The following is a 24,262-nucleotide window of genomic DNA, read 5'->3' as shown; positions in this document are numbered from 1 at the left end:
AGCTGCACTATTGGGTGGTGCTCAATTAATATAGTTATGTTTCAAACTCCTCAAGGATTTTTAACATTCTTCACTGCAGTCTGAGTCTGAGAATTTGAGGAAAGAGCTTCACTGCAAGAGATGACAAAGACTGGGTTTTTGAAATGAAAAGACAATAATCTCTAATTTATTGAAGGATTATTAAAAAATATTTAACTAAAAGGGAGATGCCACATAACTACATTTTTCAAACTACAATTAAAAAGCATTTTAGAGAAATTTATAAAAAAGAAGCTGAAATCAATATTAAGGTAGAATTGTCATAATTTTCATAACATTGCATGCCCAGAGATAATACATTCATCAGTTCAGTGATGTTTAGGGATATGTATGTTGATTTCACTATCTTGTGAATGTCTGACCTCCGTAAGTGCTTGATTACTTGTTACAGCTGGAAATTGAAAAGCTTTTTATGGTAGAACATTTCACACAAGCAACAGTACAGGAAAAAGCACATCAGGACCTGATATCAAATGAAGAAACAACAGCCCAATTTCAACCTTCAGTTTTGTGAACCATCTTCTTAAACAGAAGATAGTGTGAAGTTTTGTGTAAATGCTGTACTTCCACACCATAACACTTTTCTTCTACTCGTCTTCTTGCAACCGATTTCTTGAGATTTGATTTAGCTCTTTTTATGTCAGTGAGATATGGACAAACAGCAACGACAAACCCAACTTTATACAGGACGACAACAAAAGAAGCATGGTCAGCAGGTTGAGGGAGGTGATCCTGGTTCCTCTACTCTGCACTGGTGAAACCTCAGCTAGAGAACTACATCTAGATGTGGAGAGTAACTGATGTCATATATAAAAAATGCAACAGGCACTCCCCAGTACAACTGTACTACCTTGTCCTGAAATCTTTATGGATTAACTATGACCCTTCTGTCTCAATATGCACACGCACACACAGGCAGATGTTGGTGGTATGGCAGTAGAGGATGAACCTTCCTGCCAATATTCCATTACATTTTGTTGGTGGTGTGTGACAGATGGCAGTAGAGGGACAATCTGACATCTGAAATAGAAGTGCATACAATTACAGATGTGCCTATGAATTCCTCCAAGAGGAAAAAAACTATCCATTCACATCTACTGATGGTTGCTGAATGTTTATGGAGACCAAGCATGTATCACAGTGAAGTGATGGGTGGTGCATTTCATTAATGATGACAGCAACACTGGGTCACCTACACTGGTATAAATTTTTATGAGCGGAGAATGCAGGGTCCTATTCACTGTTGATAAAAAAAAATAACTAATGGTGGTGACTATGTTGGAAAGCAGTTTTATAGCTGAGAATTTCTTCTATCAACTAGTGCTAGTTTGATATTTGTATCTGTTGTAGTTTCCACAGAAATAAATGAGGCATTACTATCTTAGTTACCTACAGATACGGTTTGCATCTAAAAACCATCTGTTCTAGAGTCCTCATTATTAGACATCAAAGGTCTGTATACTTGCTTCCAGGTATATATTCATTTCTTATCATCCCAAATATATAGTCATTATATAAGTTATTGATTCTTAGTATATACTTGAAAGATAATTTTTAAAAAAATACCACTGCTACAGTCAAAAATTCAGTATCAGTAAGATAAATCAAAGGATATTAAAGACTTCATCATAGTATTATTTTAAACTGTTTACCCTCCATACAAAGTACTAGCCTGCACTTATAATGATTACTGAAGGTGTCAAGTGAAAATTTCAACTATGCCAATTGTAGCTGTGTAGCGACATAGTATCTAGTGAAAGAAATAACAAATTCCTAATTAAAATTTCAAAAAATCACAGTGCTATAAATGCTTCCTATGTCTGTTGACTGACATAAGAGTGAAGCATCAGAAAAGTTCATAAGAAAAAATAAATTAGAACTAAATAAACCATTCAAAAATGGGCAAGCAGAGGGAAAAAAAAAAAAATGTAGTCTTACCCAATGAAATATGACAAAAGTAGTTTACTAGATATTAATTACACTCAGTTCTTTTACTATTCACTGAAAAGATACTGGGATTGCTATAAATTATAATAATGCTGCTCTGATTCCATACCTTGGAAGACCGAAAACAGAATGCTGTAGATTTTACATCTGCTTGCTCTTTGTCAGTAAGAAGAAGACTCTTGTCATCCAGGAGACTTAAATATTTTCCTGTTGTTATATGTCTTAGTCTGAATGGCTGTCCCCATCTTATGTGGCTTCCACTCCACCTAAGGAAGTTCAAGGAAATGTTCTTTTTTAAACAAGACACAGAGTTTAACTTTTGGGGAAAACGTTCTAAAGCACATTATATTGCTTACTAGTCAATAAAAGTGTAAAATGGTAGAACTGTAAAATTCTACGTGTCAGGCTATAAGCAAGAAAGTGACTACTTTATAGCTATAAGGGGTTTTTCCCTCTCTATTTCATTGCTGTCTTAAGTTAGGAATGACCTGTAAATTTGAATCAGAACTAGTTTCCTGTGTCACATATTTGTATGAAAACAGAAAATCAAGAGTTCAATGATAGCTATGGCAACTGAAAAGAAAAAAAAAGCACAGCAAGTGTATTAACAAAAGCTGCAATATTAACATATGCTTTCTACCAGAAGGCCATTTTTCATGAAAGCAGTTTAACATTTTTTGAGAAACAAAATTTATTATCAATCTGATTTTACAGCTATTAATATGATGTAATAGTACTACTCTCATTGTACTAAAAATACCCAGTCAAATGGAGTATTCTTCTGTGACAGCTTTTACTTACGCAACTCTCAGAGTTTCTAATCGCCAAAGGGAACGAGCATGAATTGACACTGCACCACCTTCATAATGGACAGTTCTGAAAAACAAGCAAAAGCATAAACTAAACGTTCATCTCTGTGGCAAAAATTAATTATATTTTCTTGTATATTTAACTGCATCTCTCATGCTAAGGTCACAGAGACAACTACTGTAACTGTCAAATTCCAAAGGTATTCACATTCAAAATCAGATCTTATCAAACAAACCTTGAGATCTAATTATTCAAGCAATTTTTATCTGGTTGCCTTTAACATCCATTATTATGATAATCAGAATAATGAAATCTATATGGTGTTCACTTTACCTTACAGTTTTCATTAAGGACAGAGATTCCACGGGGAAGAGGAAAAAAAAAAAAAAAAAAAAAAAAAAAAAAAAAAAAAAAAAAAAAAAAAGTAACAATGATAAGGGTTAATTATCACTGCTATTATTCTAAAGAAAGGCAGTATTCTCTCAGAACTTACTTCATAAAAATAACTATTCAACCTATTGCATTGAAATATGTACCTATTCATACTGTATTTTATCTTATGGCACCCGAGTTGATGCAGTCTTCACACATCTCAGAAATTAATAGCTTCCTATTTTGAAATTTTAACATACCCCTCTCATTCCCTGCACATATGTTGAGAAATCAGAGTGCTTTTAAAAGTCAGTGAAGTGAAACTAAAAAAATCATTATCCATGCAGAGAAGAAAAAGCCCAAAACCATAAGCACACACTTCATGTACTAAAAAGAAATTGTAAGTAAATGCACAAATCTGTACAAAGTCATCCCTTGGATTTCACAGACAGTATTTTCTCCAAATATTATCGTAAGTCATTTGCTGCTCTGGTTACAGTGCTAATAGCAGTTGACAGATTAAGACCTGCAAGCCTCTCGTATTTCTTTCATAAAAGGGAACAAGAGTCAGTCTTAATTTCTAGAGAAATGGACCTTCATAAGTACAGTAAAATGAAAATGATAAACAATCTTCTATTCAGTCATTTTTGTTTTCAGTTACTCTCTTCTCACCTGGTGTTTATTCTAATTTTCATTCTGCAACTAACAAGGTTGCTTTCTGTAACATTCAAACAATAGTGGATCAGATTCATCTTTGTTCTGTGCTACCCAAATTCTGATTAGATCCTGCTTTCTTTTAATATGAACCTCTCTGACAAAAACTCATTCAGAATTCTTGCACTCACCATAATATAAGATTTTCCAGCTTTATTCAACACTTTTTCTGCCATTGCAAATACAAGAAATCCGGTGAAAGCATAGGCTTAAATTAATCAGAGTATTTCATTTTTAAATTGACACTTTGTTACTTTTCAGGAAACATTTTTTTTTTCCACATTGGAAACCTGGAAGCTATCACCACTCTGTATTTGAGTACTCTCTTGAAAATAGCTTTGGATTATATATAGCAGTTGAATTACTGTAATTGTAAATACCTAAAAAAACTCCTGTTGTGAACCTAAATTCATCCCTTAATCATTCTCTATTATTTCCAATGGGACTTACAAGCATTGGGATGGTAATGTAAGACAAAAAGCAAAACAAAACAATATCAAACAAACAAAATAAATAAAAAAGGAGGCGGGGGGGGCGGGGTGAAGAAGGGAAGGGAAACACAATAGAAGGGGAAAAAAAGAAACCAAGCAGGCCATTTGTTTATCAAAGTTGAAAGAAAAAAAATCCTGAAAATATTTCTTACATTGATAAGAATAAAGGGCTACAACAGTATAAATACAGTTGCTCTACACAAAAGAATCAGTTATATCAATCCGAATATGGACTGAGAAAGCTGGGATTAAGGACCCCTACAAGGAAGAAGAAGTAAAAGCTCAGACACTTGGGTCAAGAACAGAGCAGCAGTACTTTCTATAAGCAAGACTGAAGACAAAAAGTAGAATTTAGTTTCTAGATGTTAGGTTTGTATAGAAGATTTCAATTTTTAATCACACTGCCTTTACCAAAACAATATACTGTTACCCCACAACAGTTGAATAAATTCCTAATCTGGGCACACTCATACTTTTTTCTTTTGTATAAGAAATCTAAGACTCATTTTTCACTCCTTCCATGAAAATGAATACATAAAACTGCTCTGAGATTGTTCAAACCAATCTCCTTACTACTTGCTCTGAATAAGAATTGTAATTGATAGGATACACCACATTTCTTTTTATATAACCTAGAGAAAAAATCTGTTCTGAAAAGGAAGTATGATTCCTAACACATTTATCCTTTCTGAAACTGACACTAGTAAAACCATATCAGATTGTATTACCAGGACAAATGCAACATTGTTATTAATGACGTGAATAACCAACAAAAATTCCCATTTGCTATCAGTTAGCAGAGATTCACAGTGTTAGGGTGGAGAAAATGTCTAGGTGTCAAAGTGCAAAGAAGATGCTTATGAGTGAGTAGAAGCAGAAAAAGTCTTTGAATTACAAAACCTTACAATGCACTTTAAAAAAAAAGGAGCTAACACAGAGCACAGGCTGGACTGTGTATGTAAGAAACAAAAACAGCAGCTAGCTGGATCTCAGATCTCTGAGCAAAAGAACAAATTCTACACCAGCACACAGCTTAAGAAACAAACAAAAGAAGCCAGAAGGTACCATGCTACTAGAAAACCACAATGCAGCTGTCACCTCTGAAACAGCAGGGGAGGAGGCACTGCCTTCTTTCAAGAAGGGAATAGAATGTGAAGAGATGTCCCTGAAGAATGTCATGAGCAAACTGAAAGCTTACAAGTAAGAGTTAGAGACCAAAGCAACAGCTTGTGGTTGGTGTCTACTATAAGCTGCCTGATCAAGCAGAGACCATTGGTGAAGTCTTCTTCCGCCAGCTACAGTAGGTGTTGTGGTTGCAGGCTCTCATCCTGCTGGGGGACATGAACCACCCAGACATCTTCTGGAAAAGCAACACAGTAAGCTAAAGGCAATCCAGTAGGCTCTTGGAATCCATCAAGGATAACTTCTATAGCCAGGTAAAAAAAAACAAACAAACAAAAAAAAACCACCAGGCATGATGCAATACTGGACTTGTTGCTCACAAACACAAGTGAGCTGATAGGTGACATAAGGAGGCTGCCTGGGCTGTAGTGACCACACAATGGTGGAGTTCACAGTCCTGGGAGATATGGGACAGACAAAGAGTAAAATCAAGATGCTAAACTTTAGGAAAGCCAAATACCAGCTTTCAGGAAGTTAGTCAACAAAATCCCCTGGTAAACTGTCCTCAAGGACAAGTGAGTAGAGCAGAGCTGGCCTGGCAAGTCTTCAAGGAAGCACTTTCTCAGGGCACAAATCTTTAAATCTCCAGCTCAGCAACTAAATGATGAAACAAAGTATATATTCAGAACAAATTGTGAGAGACAAGATAATTTTATACGCTGTTTTATAGGATTACTTCTGCCACTGTATTAGGCCTCTTCCTGTGCAGATTTCGATGACCTTGCCTCGGTTAGATACAGTAATTGAAAATACATCTTGCATTCTCACTGTACTGTAGACCCCTGCTGTGCTAGATGCTGTTCCATCAAAGTATAAATAGCATGAGAATGTGTTGCTGTGTTTTTTGTGGGGTTGGTTTTTTTGTTTGTTTGTTTTGGTTTTTTTTTGGTCTTCTGGTAATCTCTGCAACACTTTTATACTCAAATTTAATTACATGTATCAATGTACTAAGAATAGAGAAAAACAGCAGTTAATTTTAGAAATTGCCTACGAGAATCCTCCATATCAAAACATTTATCCATCCTCAGGTTTAGATAACAAATGACATGACAAATAAAACCATTATTTTAGGGCTGTCTGATCTGTTATTTGTAAAGGCATTAGAGAAGACCTTCGCAGAAAAATAGAAATCAAATAAGGTGAATTAGCAAAGCAATGTCAGATGTGAAACTTCTCAGTGCTCCTTCACACTGGCATTTCTCAAAGCCAAGCTGCTCTTCAGGTATTTGCTGTAACAAAACAAGTGAAACAATGCCACAAAAATCTATCACAAGATAATTTTCAAAGGCAATAAAGAAATAAATAAATCCACAAAATCCTGCAATTTATCAGTTGAAACTGGGAAATAACTGATGATTTCTCATTCATATTTACAACTTCAAGAAAAATCCTACTATTCCTTACATCATTATTCAGTCATTCTTTCCTATCTTTACAAGATATAGAACAAAACAAACTCACTTGAAAATGAATGAATAGTACTTTATCATGGAAACATAGTCACCTAACTGATGGTATGATGGATTAAACAAGCAGTATCACAGACTCCTAGAATGGTTTTAATTGGAAAGAAACTTAAAATCACCTAGATCCAGATTTCTGCCAAATAAACAATACCAATTAGCAATCATCAAGAGGAAGGCATGAATAAATCTACTGAAGTTCACAGTATATTTTATTCAAAAAAATGAAGATATTTTAGTTCTGCTCTACATTTTAACTCACCCATGCCATCACAGTACTCAGACACCTGCAATCTGAGTGCCGGCCTTTTCATTTGGATTAATCAATTAACTCTGGGAGAAAATAAATACTGAGCCACCCTCACTGCCCTACTTCCATCTTAGATTCCTTTAGTAAACAAAACAACTGTAAATTGAGTTCTAGACTACTACTTCAGATACACATGAGATTGATACCCATAGTAGTAGTATCCATATGAAATGTACTGATATATTACATGTTGGACAGAAAAAAAAAAAAAAAAAGCAGTACAGAAAACAATATATTTAATTCACAGTATTTTGAAGTCAGTAATGACAGTGATGAGTTACCAGAACTCACTATAAGAATAATATCAAACATAGTAAATGATGAGCAATAAAACAAATAACACTCCTAATAAGAAAATAACCATAATTATTGGATTCCCGTGCTGCCTTATATATCACAACCCAACTAATAACAGATTTAAAGGTTGGAAGCATGTGTTCTAGATTTGATTTTAAGCTAGAAAGTAAGAATAAAATAAAAGCAATGTTCACTATCCACCCTACAACTCAACACGTTTTGTTTCATACTACTGGACAAAGTCCACTTTCAACAGATACTACTGTTTCACACCCAGAAATATCTGATCAATTTAAAAAGATAAAAAGCAAAAAGTTAATACCCAAAGCTCACCTCAACATTTCTTCTTGTGAATGATTCATCTCATCAAAATATCCTTCCAAATTTTATACTTTGAATGACATTCAATATTGAAGTGGTAATTTCCATTACTATTCTATTCTAAGTTGGAATCCTACCTTCTTTGCTCTTCTCCATGTTCACCAGAAGGGACTGTCAAGCATTCATCCATGTGACCATGCAATAACCTCAGAACATCCCCACCTATCAGATATCCTTTAATGAAGAGAAGAAAATAAAGTGAATCAGTTTTTGTTGTTAGTTTTTTTTTTTTTCTTTGTACTGGAGTTACATTAAGAAAAGAGTCAGATGAAGGGAAAGATATCCCATATGCTGGAGATTCAAGTGAGAAGAGCTCCAGGTCAGCAAGCAGGACAAATCAGGAGAAAGAGAGCCACAGAAAAGGGATCATACAGAATTAGTGCAACTCAGAAAAAGACTGGTGTAGGTGAAACTAGAATCATCACAGAATACAAATCAATAGAGTGTGAAGCACTTCTCTTCCATTTTACCTGCTCATTTTTTTTTTACATTTACTTCAGAAAAGGATTCCAGTTTAAATGCTAACAATAAACAGGTGTGTGCATGCATTAAATTTCGAATTATTTTTGCTATCTTTTCAAGTTTCCTGTGAGAAAAACTGGAAAGATCTGCTCAAAACTCTGAGTCCCAAAACCAAAATGCAAATATTATTTATTGGGATACCAAAGATAAATCCCTATATAGAAAACACTGTCACCATTTAAGCAAATTCAAAGCTCTCTAGTTTACAGGGACAGATAAGTGTTTTCACACATTAAAGCACATCAAAATTAAAGCACAGCATCTCAACATTTGAAGCCAGGAACTGAAAATAAATTCATAATTCTAACCAGTAAAAATATTAAGTGCAATTGAGGTGTTTTTTTTCTCTGCTGAATAAGTGCTTACAGTACACAGAATTTCAAAATTCATCTTTCCTGCTTGAACTGTTTCCTATTAAATTCCACAATTTAACAAGATTTGGGAATATAATTCCTTTGATTTTGTATTGTAGCAAAAACATTAAAAATATATTTCATTGGAATAATGACTTGAAGCTATTTCTATGTAAACAATATGTAAGTTAGAAATCCCCACAGTTCATACACACTAAATGCAATAGTCATTCAGCAATGACAAGAAGAGAGTCTGGATTAGAGTAGAATTTGCTGGATCTGCTAGAATAAGGTTTTACTCTAGTTCTCACAGAACTCCACCCGATCTTCTCAAAAACAAACAAACAAACAAAAAAAACTGGTCAACATATAAAAAACTGGTCTATATCTCAGACACATGAAAACACAAAAGTAAAGCAACAAAGAAAAGAGAATGCACAGAAATGTAAACGTAGAAAATGCACAGCTAATAAAATGATATTGAGTCATTTTCACATGATCTCCTGGGGGTACAAACACAACATCCTACTATATTCTGTAATTGTAGACGTGTTCTTCCCAAATTGCCAGACAAGCCTTAATACTGAAGTGTGCCAATTTGGGAGATGTAGTGTAGCACAAACTTGAATCTTGGCCATAAGACACTGGACTTACTAATACAAACTCCACACCATTGCTGGAGGGAGGACAATGAGAAGATGCAGCAACAGGTTGGAAGGTAGAAAGCATCAACAGAACGTTTCTTCCAATACAGTTCAGGGTACTGATAAGTAATGTACTAGAATTTTTAGTAACCTATCAGGACAGAAGCCACCTCAGATGATCTGAATGGCATAATGATTCCCACAGTACAAAACAGAGTATGTAGAGATTTGGTCACTCTGTTCCTGAAATCTGAACAAGCAAAATTGCAAACAGAAATGTTTAATAACAAAACAACGAAGACAACTAATGTCAAGATTCAGAGTTTTGTCTTTTTAAAAAATTGAACAAGAAACTTCCAGGGAATGACAGAAGGACCATTGAGGTTCTATTACAAGAACAATTAATCTGCAAGCACCTAAAAATCATAGGGCTTTCCAGAAAAATCAGGACGTAAAAGATGACAGAATTTTTTCTTTCTATTAAACCAGTATTAACACAGAGATCTTTGTTCTGTCATGACAGAAGTTGCTGTATCAAAAAACAAACAAAAATATCCTAGTTTTTAAATAGAATGGATTTTGAAAGTTGTTCTATACTGTCTCTCTTCATCTTTTCTTCTCCTCCATTCTGCTCAACTATAAGCTCCTCACAAAACCACTCCCAATCAGTTCCTAGAATTTTATGTCCCACTTCCAGTCCCTGTTCTCCCCCAACAAGTTACAGTTTCATCCTTCTGCATCATTCCACATCCGCTTCCTAATATAATCTATTTGAAGAGGTATTCTGGCCTTCCAAATATTGTGTTTTTTTTTTCTTCTCTTACTCCATCCTGTGTTCAACAGCATTCCTGCCTAGTTTCCATTCTCTTATTGCTTCTTTTCTATACTCTAAGGACAAAAACATTCTTTCCAACCACTTACAAACAGACCATTTTTCTGTATTTTGCATCCTGCACCAACACACATTGCTTTAAGTCAGCATGTAGTTTCTAGCATCTTGCTAGTTACTTCCTGTTCTCCTTTTCCCCAGCCCTATCTTGGAGCACACTCTTCATTTTCTTCTTTATCCTTCTATCCAGTTCCAAACTTTCTATATTTGAATTCATTATTTTCTCTTTTCTCCTTCTACCTGGCAATCCACCAGTGAGACTGTGACCGAAAACAAAGCAAAGGTTTCTGGACCAAATCTAGTGCTTATCTTGCCAGACCAAACCAGTACAAGACTAAAAATGCTCAATAATCTATGCTCAGATCAAATCCCTGAAGGACACAGGTGAATTTATCTAACTGGTTCTCCTACCTTTTATTGTTTTAATAAGATCAAAGTTTTAAGATTCATGGTTTGACTAGACTTTTTAACTATTAGAGAAGTGTTGTACTGATACAAAAAGAGATTCAGCTGTGCACTTTAGTTTCCACTTGCAATGGGATGTTTTTTCTCAGTCTTAAGAACATGCAACCAGGACTGCATTTATCAGAATAATCTGGATTAATAATTGAAATCAGGACAAAAAAAAAAAAAAAAAAAAAAAAAAAAAAAAAAAAAAAAAAAAAAAAACTTTTAATAACCTGTATGAATATAACCTTAGTAAAATTAGATTTGAAACAGCTGTTCAGTATTTAGAAACAATGATGTAGAAAACAGCCAGCATGTTTTCCAGCATAATTCTCCCCCCCTGTTGTTAGAATATTTGTATTTAAATATTCAATCCAATCAATAATTGTAAAAGAAACCACAATTTTATATTTCAGCCACACTTGGCAGAAAATTTTGACTCTTCAGATTCTTCATTTACCGTCAGTCTTTCAACAACTAGAGTAAAACTTACCTTGGGCAAATTCACTTCCTGAACTGATTGGTGCTACGCTCCAAAGAGTTTGCTGGAAAGCTGCATCAACATGTAAGCTACCATTGCCATAGGAGAGATGCTAAAAACAAGAAAGGAGAGACTTTTACAGGAGGTTTAGTTACAAATCTCATTGCAATCACAATAATAGTATTAAGCAATTTCTTTGTTATATCACATTTTTCCTATTTAATAAAAATCAGTCACAAAGACCTTTGTGCTCTTCAGGAGACATTGGAAATAAAGCTAGAAAACTAGTACAGTATATTTGCCCCCAAAAAACATACATGGATTACACAGAACAGTCAACACTTTGTTGTTGCAATTGTTTGTTGCAATTGTCTTAGACAATTGCAAAAACTCTGAAGAACCAATTATTAAATGCTGCAGAAATCTTACACCGGTGCTCCTCCTTTTGTACCTCAAGGGATTTTCCATTAAGTTTGAATACTGTAAGGTGACACTAATCTGTACTTTGGGTATAACTGAGCACTTAAAAGACTTTTTTTGCCCGCTTGCTTCCTCAAGTCATTAGATAAAAGAAAATAAATAATGGACTTTGTAAGGACATGAGGGAGTTTCCAAAATATATTCCTACAGAAATATTTTATGATACAAGCTAATCTGAAAATATCTTTCTGTATAAGAAATCAGCGGGTACATTTCTTTTTCTGTGAACTCTCTTCTAACAATTTTGTTTTAAGCTTCCATGTGATTTTCATCTCCTGCAATGGCATTACTGTCTCAGAAATTCTAAGTTCAACGTCTATTAGCATATTATGCACCACACCACATCTATGCAAAGCCTTTGTCCTACATCATTCTACTGATAATACCATAAGAATAGTCATATTTGTCTCTATTTCTGTATGCTTGTGACCAATATTAATAGGACTGAAGTAGCAATGGAGGTCAGAAAGAAGTACATTCCCAACAACACACATAGTGAATGAGATAGCACAACAGCTTATTCATGTCTATGCCCGTAACAGTTACGGACATACAAAGTAACAGAAATCACAAAAGCCATTTTTTGCTACCATACCAGTGTCACTCAACATATGTAATAGAGGATGTTTATTGAGCAAACAACCACTTTCACACTACCACAATTACCTAACTTAATCAGCAGCAGAATATGCTGAGAAATTGAAGTCCTCAGCACATCTCTGATCTCATTCCTGCCCTACTAACCTTAATTTTATTGTTAGATTTCATCTAACTTAGCTCACATCACAGAATCCATTTAGGGACAATGAGTAATTCATCACAACCAAGCAAGGACATTACTTTTTGTGGAGAATATATCACTCCGGGTGAGCAGAAGAGGAAAATCGCCATGTCACTTAGATCTGCCATCAACAGAGCAGTTATTGTAACTAATGTAACTTTGTACTGTTAATGAACTTATTTTCATCCACAGTGGTATCATCTGAATTAACGCTAAAGATTATAGATAGAACACTGAACAAAAATTCATCACTGACTTCTCTCATCAGAGTATCATTTATTTTTAACAGTTATTTTCCCTCCAATTACAGCTCTGCTGATAACACAGATGTCTTAAGTGAAGAATTTTAAAGTTTGGAATACGAACACATTTCCTAACACATGACCACCACAGCAGATTAGAGAGTCTGTATTTGCAGTTCTTTCCTTTCCCACATGTCCCTAGATTGGTTGGTGAATTCTTCAATTTGCAAATGAAGACATAAGAAGATTCCTTTGACTATGAAGTTCTAAATTTGCTCCCTGAAACAGTATCCACAGCTAACTATGAAATGAAGCCTTGACCCTCTAGAGGAAGTAATTTGTCAATGAACAGTCAAGGACTCAATTAAGTCACTTGCATAGAGAAGGGGAGAGGAAAAAAAGAAATAAAGGAAAAAGCAAAAAAGGATGCTAAGATCTTTGTCATTGCCTAAATTTTCAGTGCTATATTTCAAAATCCCAGCGTTGTTGTAAAGCAATCTGCTGCCCAATTAATTTAATACATAATTTATTCAGAGCTTATCTCTTGGTTTGCTACTTTCAGCAGAATAAAATGGTCTAAAAGAAACAAATTGTAATGCAACAATCACAATGTGAATGCGACACTCCATGTGATGTTGAGCAGCCTCCATGCCTTGTAGCAGCTTGCTGTCATCTATGAGGACCACTTCCAGCACATGTCTTTCAGGTATGAAGGAATAATATTTTCAGTGCAGAAATTTTTGGTATGCTAATACTGACAGACTTCACTCTTTTCCTGCATCATTCCTCTCCAGTATTATTCTCACTGCACTAGTGTCCAAGCTTAGCCAAAAAGCTAGATTTGTCTTTCCTAACAGTGTGAAAATAATCTCCAAAAACAGCATTTAACCTGCCACAGGTTTCCAATCATGTTTCAAAAATAAATTACAGTATTTTATGAGCACAAATAAACACTACAGTCTAAGTGCAGTTTTTCACATTTAAACTCAAAGACTGACATCTCCCAGAATACAACAGGTTTCCCAGTTGAACTGGCTGTCATGTTGTGAACTCTATGCTGCTCCGTAGAAAAGTAAGAAATCATCTCTCTGTTCTCAAGTCTTCAAGAAGAGCTCAGCAAATTCCAGCTCACTGAGGAGCTAAGGAACCAAGATAATTTCCCCAAGAACCCTTCAGCAGTGATTGCAGCACTGTAACTGCATCTACATCTGCAAATAACGAGATGATGTATTTTTAATTTTGCTGTCAGTATGCACAAAAGGAATACACAGATGCCATGGAGAAAAGATGCAGGCTGTAATTTGGAAATACAATTTTTTTTCAACTTATGTACTATTTACGCAAGAAAAAAAAACAATTTAATATTCTCTCTCCAAAACATATACATGTGAAGAAGAAAACAAAGACAGACAATCTTTTCTTCAGTCTTCCTCTTAGCTAATGCGTGTTGGTATCAACATGTCATCTACTAGTATTTTTTTCTACCTGCACATTATATTATTATGCCTTCAGCTTCATTCTCAGACATGCAATGTGAGAACAGCAAAGGAAAAATAATAATTGAGAAAGCTTCTTCTATGGCACAATTTGAGAACTGAATAAAAGGCAGAACACTTCCCAGAATGCCTCACTACTGCACACAACAGTAGCAACAACCATACTGCTTCATAAGAGTTAGCATAAGCTGGTGCAGAGATAGAGGCCGCAGATGTGTAGCCAAGAAAAGGATAACATTTAATCTATTTCTTCTCTGTACTCAGAGATTTTGACAGCCCTTGCCATTCTCGCTTTCTCTGTCTTAAAGTGACGGCAGCGATCAGGATACAGACTTCATTTTTCCACCATATAAGTGCCTTTTCTCAGTGCTCCAAGAGCATCTGAGATGTTACAAGTTTTGAACAGATACATTCCCATAATAGGTAAACAAACAAGAATGCATGTATCAAAGTGAGGGAAAGTACTTCATGGGTATCTCTGCTTTTTTTAGACAGCCTGAGAGCAAGCAAAGCTACACAGAGATATATCTACCTGAGAGATATTTATATCTTGGCAAAGAAGATAAAAAGCACATTACTGTATCTATAACAAAACAAACAAAATAATAATAAAAACCCCAAGAATTTATTTCCCTTTTTTATTGGAAAAGGAAAAAAAGTCTTCAAACAAAGAATTAAAAAAGAGGATTTAGCAAGCATCAGCAAAAATCAAAAATTACTATGATGCACTCTCTAGATTCTGAAACATACATTATCTTTCTAATTATCAGGCATCATTTCTATTAAAATTTATAACCCAAGTCAGCAATGAACTAATATTTTGTAGGTAACTCCATGTGTTATACTGATGCTGTCAAAATAAATAAGACTATCCAGTTACAAGGAAGAGAGTTATCAGAAAGAAACAGAAGTGTTAAACCATATCTAAAATGTTTGTTATTAGTTTTCTGGGTTTATGTCTCACAGCAGCAAGACATTTATATGCACTGAAACATCTAGATTTAAACAGATTGAACAAATATAAATGAATTTTTGCTGCAGAAAAGAAATGGAAATTCAAAGTTTGTTTCAAAGCAGGAAAAGCCCAGGAAATTCCATTTGAATTTAAAGTTCTAAAAATATCTTGTTTTCTTTGCCTTTCTCTAAGGTGTCTTAAAACAACTTGATGGCAAATCTGCAAACACAGAGAACTCTTCAACTGATAAGGGATGAATAGCTGGCACTGAACCAATTCTTTCCAGCTTCCCCACACAGTGTAAAGGTAATGTAGCAGTGGGAGAGTAGTTGCTGAAGCCCACAGATGCAGAGAAGCTTCCATTACAAATCAGTCACCACATATTCTCTAATCCACTACATCACTGGCTGCAGGCAATTCCAGATTCTGCAGGAAAGCAGAAAAACCCCAAAGAGAAAAGACTGGGGCCATCTGCATTTCCCTTCTTATATTAGTTCACCTTATGAGCTGTAACTACTAAAATCATAGACTCACAGAATGATAGAATGGCATGGGTTTGCAAGGATCCCAAAGATCACCAAGTTCCAACCCCCCTGCCACTAGATCAAGTACTAGATCAAACTGTCCAGGGCCCCATCCAACCTGGCCTTTAACACCTCCAGAGATGGTGTATCCATAACATCTCTGGGTCAAACCCAGCAACTCACCACCCTCTCAGAAAAATACTTCCTCCTGACATCTAATCTAAGTCTCCCCTTCTTTAGTTTCAAACCATTCCTCCTTGATTTATCAGTATCTACTCATGTTAAAAGTTGATTTCCATCATGTTTATAAACTCACTTTAAATATCAGAAGGGTGCAGTGAGGTTTCCCCGCAGCCTTCTCTTTTCCAATTTGAACAAGCCCAGCTCCTTCAGTTGATCTTCATCATTTGAGTTGGAAGGGACCCTTAAAGATCATCTACTCCAACTCCCCTGCAATGAACAGGGACACTTCCAGCTGGATCAGGCTGCTCAGAGCTCCATCCAGCCTGGCCTTCATTGTCTCCAAATCACCTCTTTGGGCAACCCATTCCTTTGCTTTACTGTGATGTCACTGATGAAATATTAAAGTACATTGGTTCCAGTACTGATCACTGAGTGACACCCCTTGTCACAGATCTCCATCCAGACAGTGAGTCATTGACAACTACAGTACGTCAGCTACAACCCTTCCAAATTATTATCATGTATTATGATTAGAAACAAGTGTTTTCGTTAACTAAATATTATTAATTTTGCAGAAGCAAGCATCGAAAGTTAAGAAAACAAATTAGTCTATAGAAACTGAAGGTGTTCTGGTATGTGCAAAATACTACATTCTCCAACAACATGATCCCACATGATTCTTTTCAAGGAAGCATTGTCTCATAGAATTAATGAGGAATAAAGGATAAAGGGGCTCATTTCATAAATAGTTGTTCAGCATTTCGGTTCCTCCTCAATCTTCAGTCTGCAGCCTCAGGCTTTATTCAACACAGTCAACTTTTTAAAGCCTTGAGAATTATAAATTTCCTCATAGGCATTTCTCTTGCTACAATAAATTACAGCATTTCAAAAACAAAACAAATACTAATGAAATCATTTTCTCAAAACCTCAAAGGAGTAGCATGACAGCACCATTTCCCAGTGAGGAGTGGATGCACATAGCTTACACTAAGAAATTGCCATTAACCTCGAATACCCCAATTAGAGATTGCAAAAGCAGTTTATTCCCACCATAAATCACATTCTGTGCAGCCCTAATGCTTAAGAAAAAGTTTTCCTTCTCATTTGTGGCAGACATCATGACTGAGAAACACTAGGACCACAGGCAGAAGAACAAGACCCCAGAGTCATGATTCAGGTACCCAGCTGGTAAGAGAAAAAAGATTCAGCGTCCATTTAAAAACAAGACTGCTGTAAAAGACAATCTGCTCAGCAAATTCCACAGCAAAGTCTGACAGAGAATCTCACTCTCCTGTAAAACAACCAGCTAAGCATCATAATGCTCATTTCCAACTTCAATTTTCAGCTTATTATTTTGTCTTGAAAGTCTTTTGTTCTATAGCCTCTGACACAGTTTTTATGCTTCTATTATCAGCACTAAAGATAGTGTTCCATACAAAGCTACTGTGACTGTACATTCGAGTCATTACATAACACATATTAGTTCTGGGTATTTTTACATTTTCTAACACCTACAACTTTATGAATGTGTAAGAAAATTATTTTTATGGTGTACTTTGTGTATCATTTTCCATGTTACCATAGGTGGCATTACACTAACACCCACATGAATGAGATGTAGAGAGGAAACTTTTAAAACAACTTTCTAGGCACATATCACCTAAATCAACAGAAAATCACCATGAGTAGTAGGCTGTCGGTACAGTGGGTTTCCTAGACAGCTGCTGAAAAGGCAGCTTTCCAGTCTAATTGTTCCAGGCCTCTCCCACTTTCTTTCCTCTCCAAATCTTTATCCCAATCCCCTATCTCCCACCTAGCTAAACCAGCTTCTCAACCAAGTTGAGCCCAGCCTGCTAACATAATAAATATTTTCTTCTTCATAAAATGTTACCATCAGACCTACAAAGACTCACCCTGGCCTTTTGACATTTTTCTTGCATAGCATCTTCCTTCCCATGCATCAGAAATTCACCACAATTCCTCCTTCTCAATTTTTCTTTCATCTCTCAGCCCTAGGCATTACCATCTGCATCTTTGTTCAGCAGCTGGGGATTTCTCAGTCACAACACTCCTCTGCACATGTCTCATGCCATTCTTATTTTTGAGTCCCACTCCACCAGTTCTTCTTACAATTATCCCTACCAGAATGGTGCAAATGTTTGGTCCCAAATTTCTTTCTAATAAAGTTTTTCCCAGCAGGTGCCCACTCCTCTCACTTCAGCAAACTTTGTCCCATGTGACATGTTAATAATCACGTGCTGCTTGCCTTTCTTCAGTTTCCCATGTAAGGGAGAAGCTTGTCCCCTCCTACTCTGCCCTTGTGAGGCTTCATCTGGGTAGTGGATCTAGACCTGTGGCACCAGCACAAGGAAAACATGAAGCCATTGGAGCAGGTCCACAGCAAGCCACAGGGATGATCAGACAGTTGGAATATTGCTCCTATGAGGAAAGGCTGAGGGATCTACTTTTTCATAGCTATGTTTTCCACACTTAACTGGCAGCAGATCCCTGACAGCACATGATGCACTGAGTTCTCAGATGACAATATAGCATCTGACCTCATCCACACCTTGCCAAATGACACAAGGAACCACTGTTTTTACCAGGGTAGAGTGCATTTAATTGTTCACTGTTGAGGGAGATTCAACTGTTCATCAAACAGGAGCCGCAAGAGATCAAGTTGGTGCAGAAGAGGAAAAAAAATCACTAGACCTTTACCTACTAAACGACAGAACTGCAGTATTTCAGAAGTTTGATGAATTTTCTTAATGAGGTACATTATATTTTTCATCCCAGTTTTCAACCTTAGTGTCTTCTGACCTCCTCTGGATCAATCAAAAAAATATCTCAGATTAATTTTAAAAAATAAAAAAAAAATTAAAAAAAAATCAGCTTTACATTGTATTCCCCTCATTTAAGGTTGGTTTGTTTATGCAAATTATATGTTCAAATGATTTTTAATAATCCCTTTTTTCCTATTTATAACTATATATTGAATGGAACTGTGCTCTCACAAATAACAAAACGAAGTTCAGCTACTGTATTCCATACTCATCAGGGAAAAAATAATGAAATTAATGAGGCAAGTGGGGAGGAATCACATGTTGCTGTGTTAACTAGTCCCATTGCATCAATAAATGGTTCAGATATAGATTTGTTAGATGGAGGTGTCCAAAAGCTCTGATAATAGATAAAAGATTTTAAACTAAGAGCTGAAAAAAACAGAATGTCACTACAAGTAAACGCGGAGGGAGTGCCTTTCCAGCATGCAGGAAGCTGCCCAGTTGTTCACAACAGATGACTGGTATCAAGTCCACCTTAGAAAATATTATTTCTGAATGAGAACAATGTCATCAATGTCATCACTTGACTGAAGAAAGATACCTAATGAAAAGGTTTCACTTCAAAGGAAGTAAGACATTAGTTTGCAATGTTTCAAGAAGTCATTTAAGCTAAAGAAAGATAAACTTCAAAGCCTTTTCATATAATGCACTTTTGCATAGCATAGCTGCAGATCAGCATTAGCGTCAGGACACCTACTACACACTTTCCAGTGTAGGAATTTTTGCCCCCTATTGAAACCCCTGCACTGTGAATTCACAGATTCTCTTCCCTGCTTTCCTGTCTTCTCAGACTGAATATCACTGACCTTATTGCTACAAATTCTCATTTTTATAATGCATTTTGTATTTACTTAAACATTTAAAAGACCAGAACTATTGTTTTCCAGAGATTTCATGAATTTGACTGAAAATAAAATTAACTTTATTTCTAAACTATTCAAAATCGGCAATTTTGAAAGCTATCATGATGTGCCATTAAGAATAGGCACAGGCAAAATTCAGTGCAGCATTACATGTTAATATATCCAAGAAAGGGAAACCTGCTGGAAATACTACATCAGTTCCCAAGAAATGAAATAGAAGAATTTTGGCTTACATTTCGATGGTAGCACTACTGATAGCAAAACATCTTTCTGCTCTATACTAATTGGGCTGATGTATTCCTCCTGCTCACTCCACATTACACCAATTAAACTACATTCTAGCTACATTTTGAAAAAGATAGTTGGTATGCCCTGCGAATGAACTCTGTTCATTTGTTATTATGACATGCAAGTGTTTGCCCCAAGATTGTTTACTTGCTTGTTTTAATTCAAGGTAACAAACTGTTTGGAAACAGAGAGGAATAACTAATAATTAATACTGCATTCCTTGCAACACTATGACATAGAAAGTTTGATATCAAGCTTACCTGGTCCTCAGCTTTTAACTGTAAATACACAGTGTATATAAATCTAACCCTCGGAAAGTTGCCAAACTTCACTCTCTGTCAAGAGTTCTGAAGAATACCTCATCATCAGAAAAAAATAAAAACAAAAAATCCTTAATTGGACCCGATTAAAACTACTTGGTCTCAGCATCAAGTTGGATTCATAAACTTCTTTTTCCACAATCCTAGCTACTGTGAAAAGTCTTTGTTGCTACATTCCTTTAAGTGGCATAGAAAGTAGGAGTTATTCAACTCCACCACACTTCAGATGAATATATTGTGATTACCTTGTAAAAGACTATTTCTTTTTTGTTCCATTCACAGTGAGTTATCTTTACAATTCCAGGAAAGATTAAATGTGATATTGTTGGAAGGGTTACATTTTTCTGAAGTATATGCCCAAAATACTGTTACTAATTTTCAGGTGTTCCAATAAAGTTACACTGATGAAGCAAGATTTTCAGGAAATAGCCCTGAAGCAATCTAATGTAGCTGTGGGAAATAAAAATGGACTACAAGGGCGCTGTGTGCTCTTGAGGAAACCACAACATGCCATTCAGTTAATATCTTTGAGTTCACGATTTCTAGACTTGAGATCTGTAGACCTGCAGCCCAATAGATTAAGTCTAATAGCCTAAGATAAAGAGGCATCTTTCATGAAAAGTACTCACTAAATGGTAACTGAGTACTTCAGTCTTCATCATCTTTTTTTAATAGTCTACTGCTAATAAAATTACTAAGTAGGTAGTAAAATCATAAATATTCAGATGACTGTGAAGCTTTATAGTTCATCAGCTCTTAATTTGTCTGGAAACCCACATTTATAAAAATGTGGGAGTGAGCGTAAAAGCAAATTTAATTTTGCTCAGTCCTTCATTTTTACTATTAAATCACAATTGAATAACTGAAATTGCTTTAATAATTATTTATTATAATTTAGCTATAAATCTTTTTAAGATCATAATACAGAGATTAAAATATGAACAACATAGGCATTGTTACATTGTATAATTTCTCTCTACAGCAAAAATATAATTTGAGTATGCTGATATTTTGCATTGAAGATGCAGAATAGATATTAACACCATGGGAGTTGTTAAAATGTACTGTATTGAAGGAAATCAGTCTCTGCAGTAATCATCTCAAGTATCAGGTCTCTACTTGTAAATGTACATGTGATAGCCTTGAGAATTAACAGCTACAACACATGCTCCAACTAAAGAGATTATAAGGATGAGTGGATTTACTAATTCAGAGGGTAGAGAGTACAATTCAGGCACATCCCTACATAGAGAAATGATCTGGAACAAAACTGAACTCCAGAAAGTAATTCAGTAATTCAAGATATTTAATAAAAAATAATTAAAAAATAAAATAAAATTCAATCTTTCAATAAAACTTTTTCAGAAATTAACTTTCTCATTAAATTTGTCCAGAGTAAGTTGCTTTTCCATTGAATCTAATTACAATTATCCTAAAAATAATTTAAAATGTTTTTTAAATATACAGATTAACTGAAATGTGTCACAATATCCACTTAGAAAAATAACTCACTATGTAAGTTAACACGCTTTTACTTAGGAGCTAAAATTACAGTACTATCCCGCTTTACTATGTCTTCTCAAAAAAAGGGAGAACATGTTTAATTTTATCAAAAAGAGAAAAAACACACAATGTCTCATTAAATTCTTCATTTTTTTCTTCATACCATAGAAACTATTCATGCAATAGTATTTCATAACATAAGAATGAAATAAAGGCCACAGAAAAAACATTAATGTTACAGAGTAAACAGTAACAATCCTCTTGACAGTGCTAAAAATGAGCCCTCTAAAAAGTTCCTTTTTCATTTGTAACTACATTTACCAAGTCACTGGGGCTGATTTTTACTTTCAGATATTTTTTTAGTTGTTGTTGGGTTTGGTTTGTTCTGTTTGCTGGTTTGTTTGGTTTTTGTTGTTCGTTTTTTTGTTTTAAGATAGAATAGCTTAGGTGCTTACAATCTTATGAATAAATAAATAAATAAATAAATAAATATCTTAAAGCGTCAAAGAGAAACTTTGATGAGAAACTGAGGAACAGAGTTAATTAAACCACTGACAAACAGCAGCTAACTCAAAGTTTTAAAATACTTCCATTATGTTTAATTAAGTATTCATTCAAGGAACAATTTAAGTACTTTAATTATGGCATGTCAGTAGCATCATATGCTATACTATTCATAATCCTAAGAGCATACAGACCTTTTCAAAACCACTCCAAACATTCAAAAAAATTTAGCGTAGAGTTTTAAGTCATATGACAGTGCTGGGAGCTGCAGAACTTTAACAGCGGCTACTAATATTTCAGTTATGTAACTCAGGAAAATTCCTCTAAGTTTTCTTCTTTTCTTCCTTAGAAAAATTTTCAACTTGCATCCATTACTTAAACAAACACAAATGCAATCAGTGGCAGATATTCAGTGTATTTTTTTACAACATGTTATCAAATGCCAGTTTAGAATCCTTAATCTATTCTTTCGTGGAGATTAAAATGTAAATAAAATTTTAGTGTAATACCTTTATTGACTTCTATAGGGAAGGCACCATTCATATATTCTTACACTACTTACCAAGTATCTTTCAGAAGAGACGCTGACTAAAATAAGGTCATCTCCAACACGCACTTTTTCTCCTTCTGATCGCTGCTTAGAAGCAGGATGGATAGTCCACCAACATGCTTCACCTGTATCATTGTTAAGTAACAAGAGAGAAAGAAATTGGGAAGAAAGTCCAAGGGTATTGTCATTCATTGTCATTCATTTACAGCTACCTCAGTCCAAAAGTTCTCACCCAATTTTCAGCTGGATAAAACAAGCGTTCATGTGTTTTCAATAACTAGCATCATTCCTGTACCATCAGTATGCTAGAAACTCAAGGATAAGAAAAATGCAGAACAAGTCTTAAAATAGTCTTAATTTTTATATTGTTTACATATTTTTATAGGCCTCTATTCTGATTTTTAGACTGAATGTATTCCTGATTATACAGTCTTTTTAAACTAGTGTTTACCTGTGGTGTCCTCTTGCAGTCCTACATCAAATGCCAGCTTATCCATTGAAGATCGAGATGTTGAGAGACAGCAAAGATACTAACAGAAAAACAATCGCACATCATTTGTTATGCCTGATAACACACTGGAATACAAAAATCTGCTAACACAAAAGCAGTTCTTAAATTATCCCAATTAGTTACTGTCAAGAACATAAATAAATGCTTGCTAATCTGTATGGCTCTCAATGAGACTTGATCAAGGTACATGTTCTAAAATAAGCTCTCAGACTTTACCCACTTTCCACTGAGATAGGAATAGCAGGAGTGGAAATAGGAGCTGATTACGTCCAAGTTCAGCTCCATGAAGACTCATCTAAAGCTAAGCAGTTCTGAACCTGTATAATTCTTTAGGGAACTGAAAAGTAAGGCAAAATATGTGCACGAAGGAATTTCTTTTCCCACTCTGTTTCCAATAGGTTGCCATCTAGCTGCTGATTCAGTCGCAGCTTATGCAATACGTAATATCCAGGGGAAAAGCACTGGGATATTATCAATTCAGCATAGACTGATAAGAAGAGAACTCAACAGTATGAAGCCAGACTTTATTTCTGCACTTACAGAGAAATGACTTCAGTTCATACTTCTATGCATCTATACTTTTACTAAAATGTCCATGAACCAAGGGTAAAAAGATATTAATAGTTCTCCCAGTATCAACAAATGGCAACAAGCTAGGTACAGTCAGACATTGCTTTCATACATTAAATAAATCATTACTGCTATCAAATCCTGTTACATACCATGCCACTGTAGGAATGGCGCAGCAGGATTGCATGTCCATAGAGAAGTGTTCGATGACCACCACCTTGTGCAGACTGAAAAAGAAATAATATACTGGTACATTGGACAAAATTCAGGCCTTTTGAAAAATAAACAAAAATAAAGTAATTTAAAA

General features: G+C 35.2%; 1 protein-coding gene across 8 annotated transcripts in view; it reads right to left on the bottom strand.

Annotated features, from left to right (window-relative positions):
* The window catches only part of RYR2 (ryanodine receptor 2), a 314,525-nt gene that overhangs the window by 166,807 nt on the left and 123,456 nt on the right, over positions 1–24,262 (bottom strand). For all 8 annotated transcript variants that reach the window (XM_072331791.1, XM_072331794.1, XM_072331787.1 and 5 more), the window contains 7 exons: positions 24,108–24,182; positions 23,326–23,404; positions 22,887–22,999; positions 11,355–11,454; positions 8,084–8,180; positions 2,788–2,862; positions 2,096–2,252 (listed from right to left, as the gene is read on the bottom strand). In XM_072331791.1, coding sequence (XP_072187892.1) covers positions 2,096–2,252; positions 2,788–2,862; positions 8,084–8,180; positions 11,355–11,454; positions 22,887–22,999; positions 23,326–23,404; positions 24,108–24,182 — 696 coding nt within the window. The remainder of the gene's footprint in view (positions 1–2,095; positions 2,253–2,787; positions 2,863–8,083; positions 8,181–11,354; positions 11,455–22,886; positions 23,000–23,325; positions 23,405–24,107; positions 24,183–24,262) is intronic.

The sequence above is a fragment of the Excalfactoria chinensis genome, chromosome 3, assembly GCF_039878825.1.
Source record: "Excalfactoria chinensis isolate bCotChi1 chromosome 3, bCotChi1.hap2, whole genome shotgun sequence".
Lineage (NCBI taxonomy): Eukaryota > Metazoa > Chordata > Aves > Galliformes > Phasianidae > Excalfactoria > Excalfactoria chinensis.
This window is presented reverse-complemented; position numbering and strand designations above follow the sequence as displayed.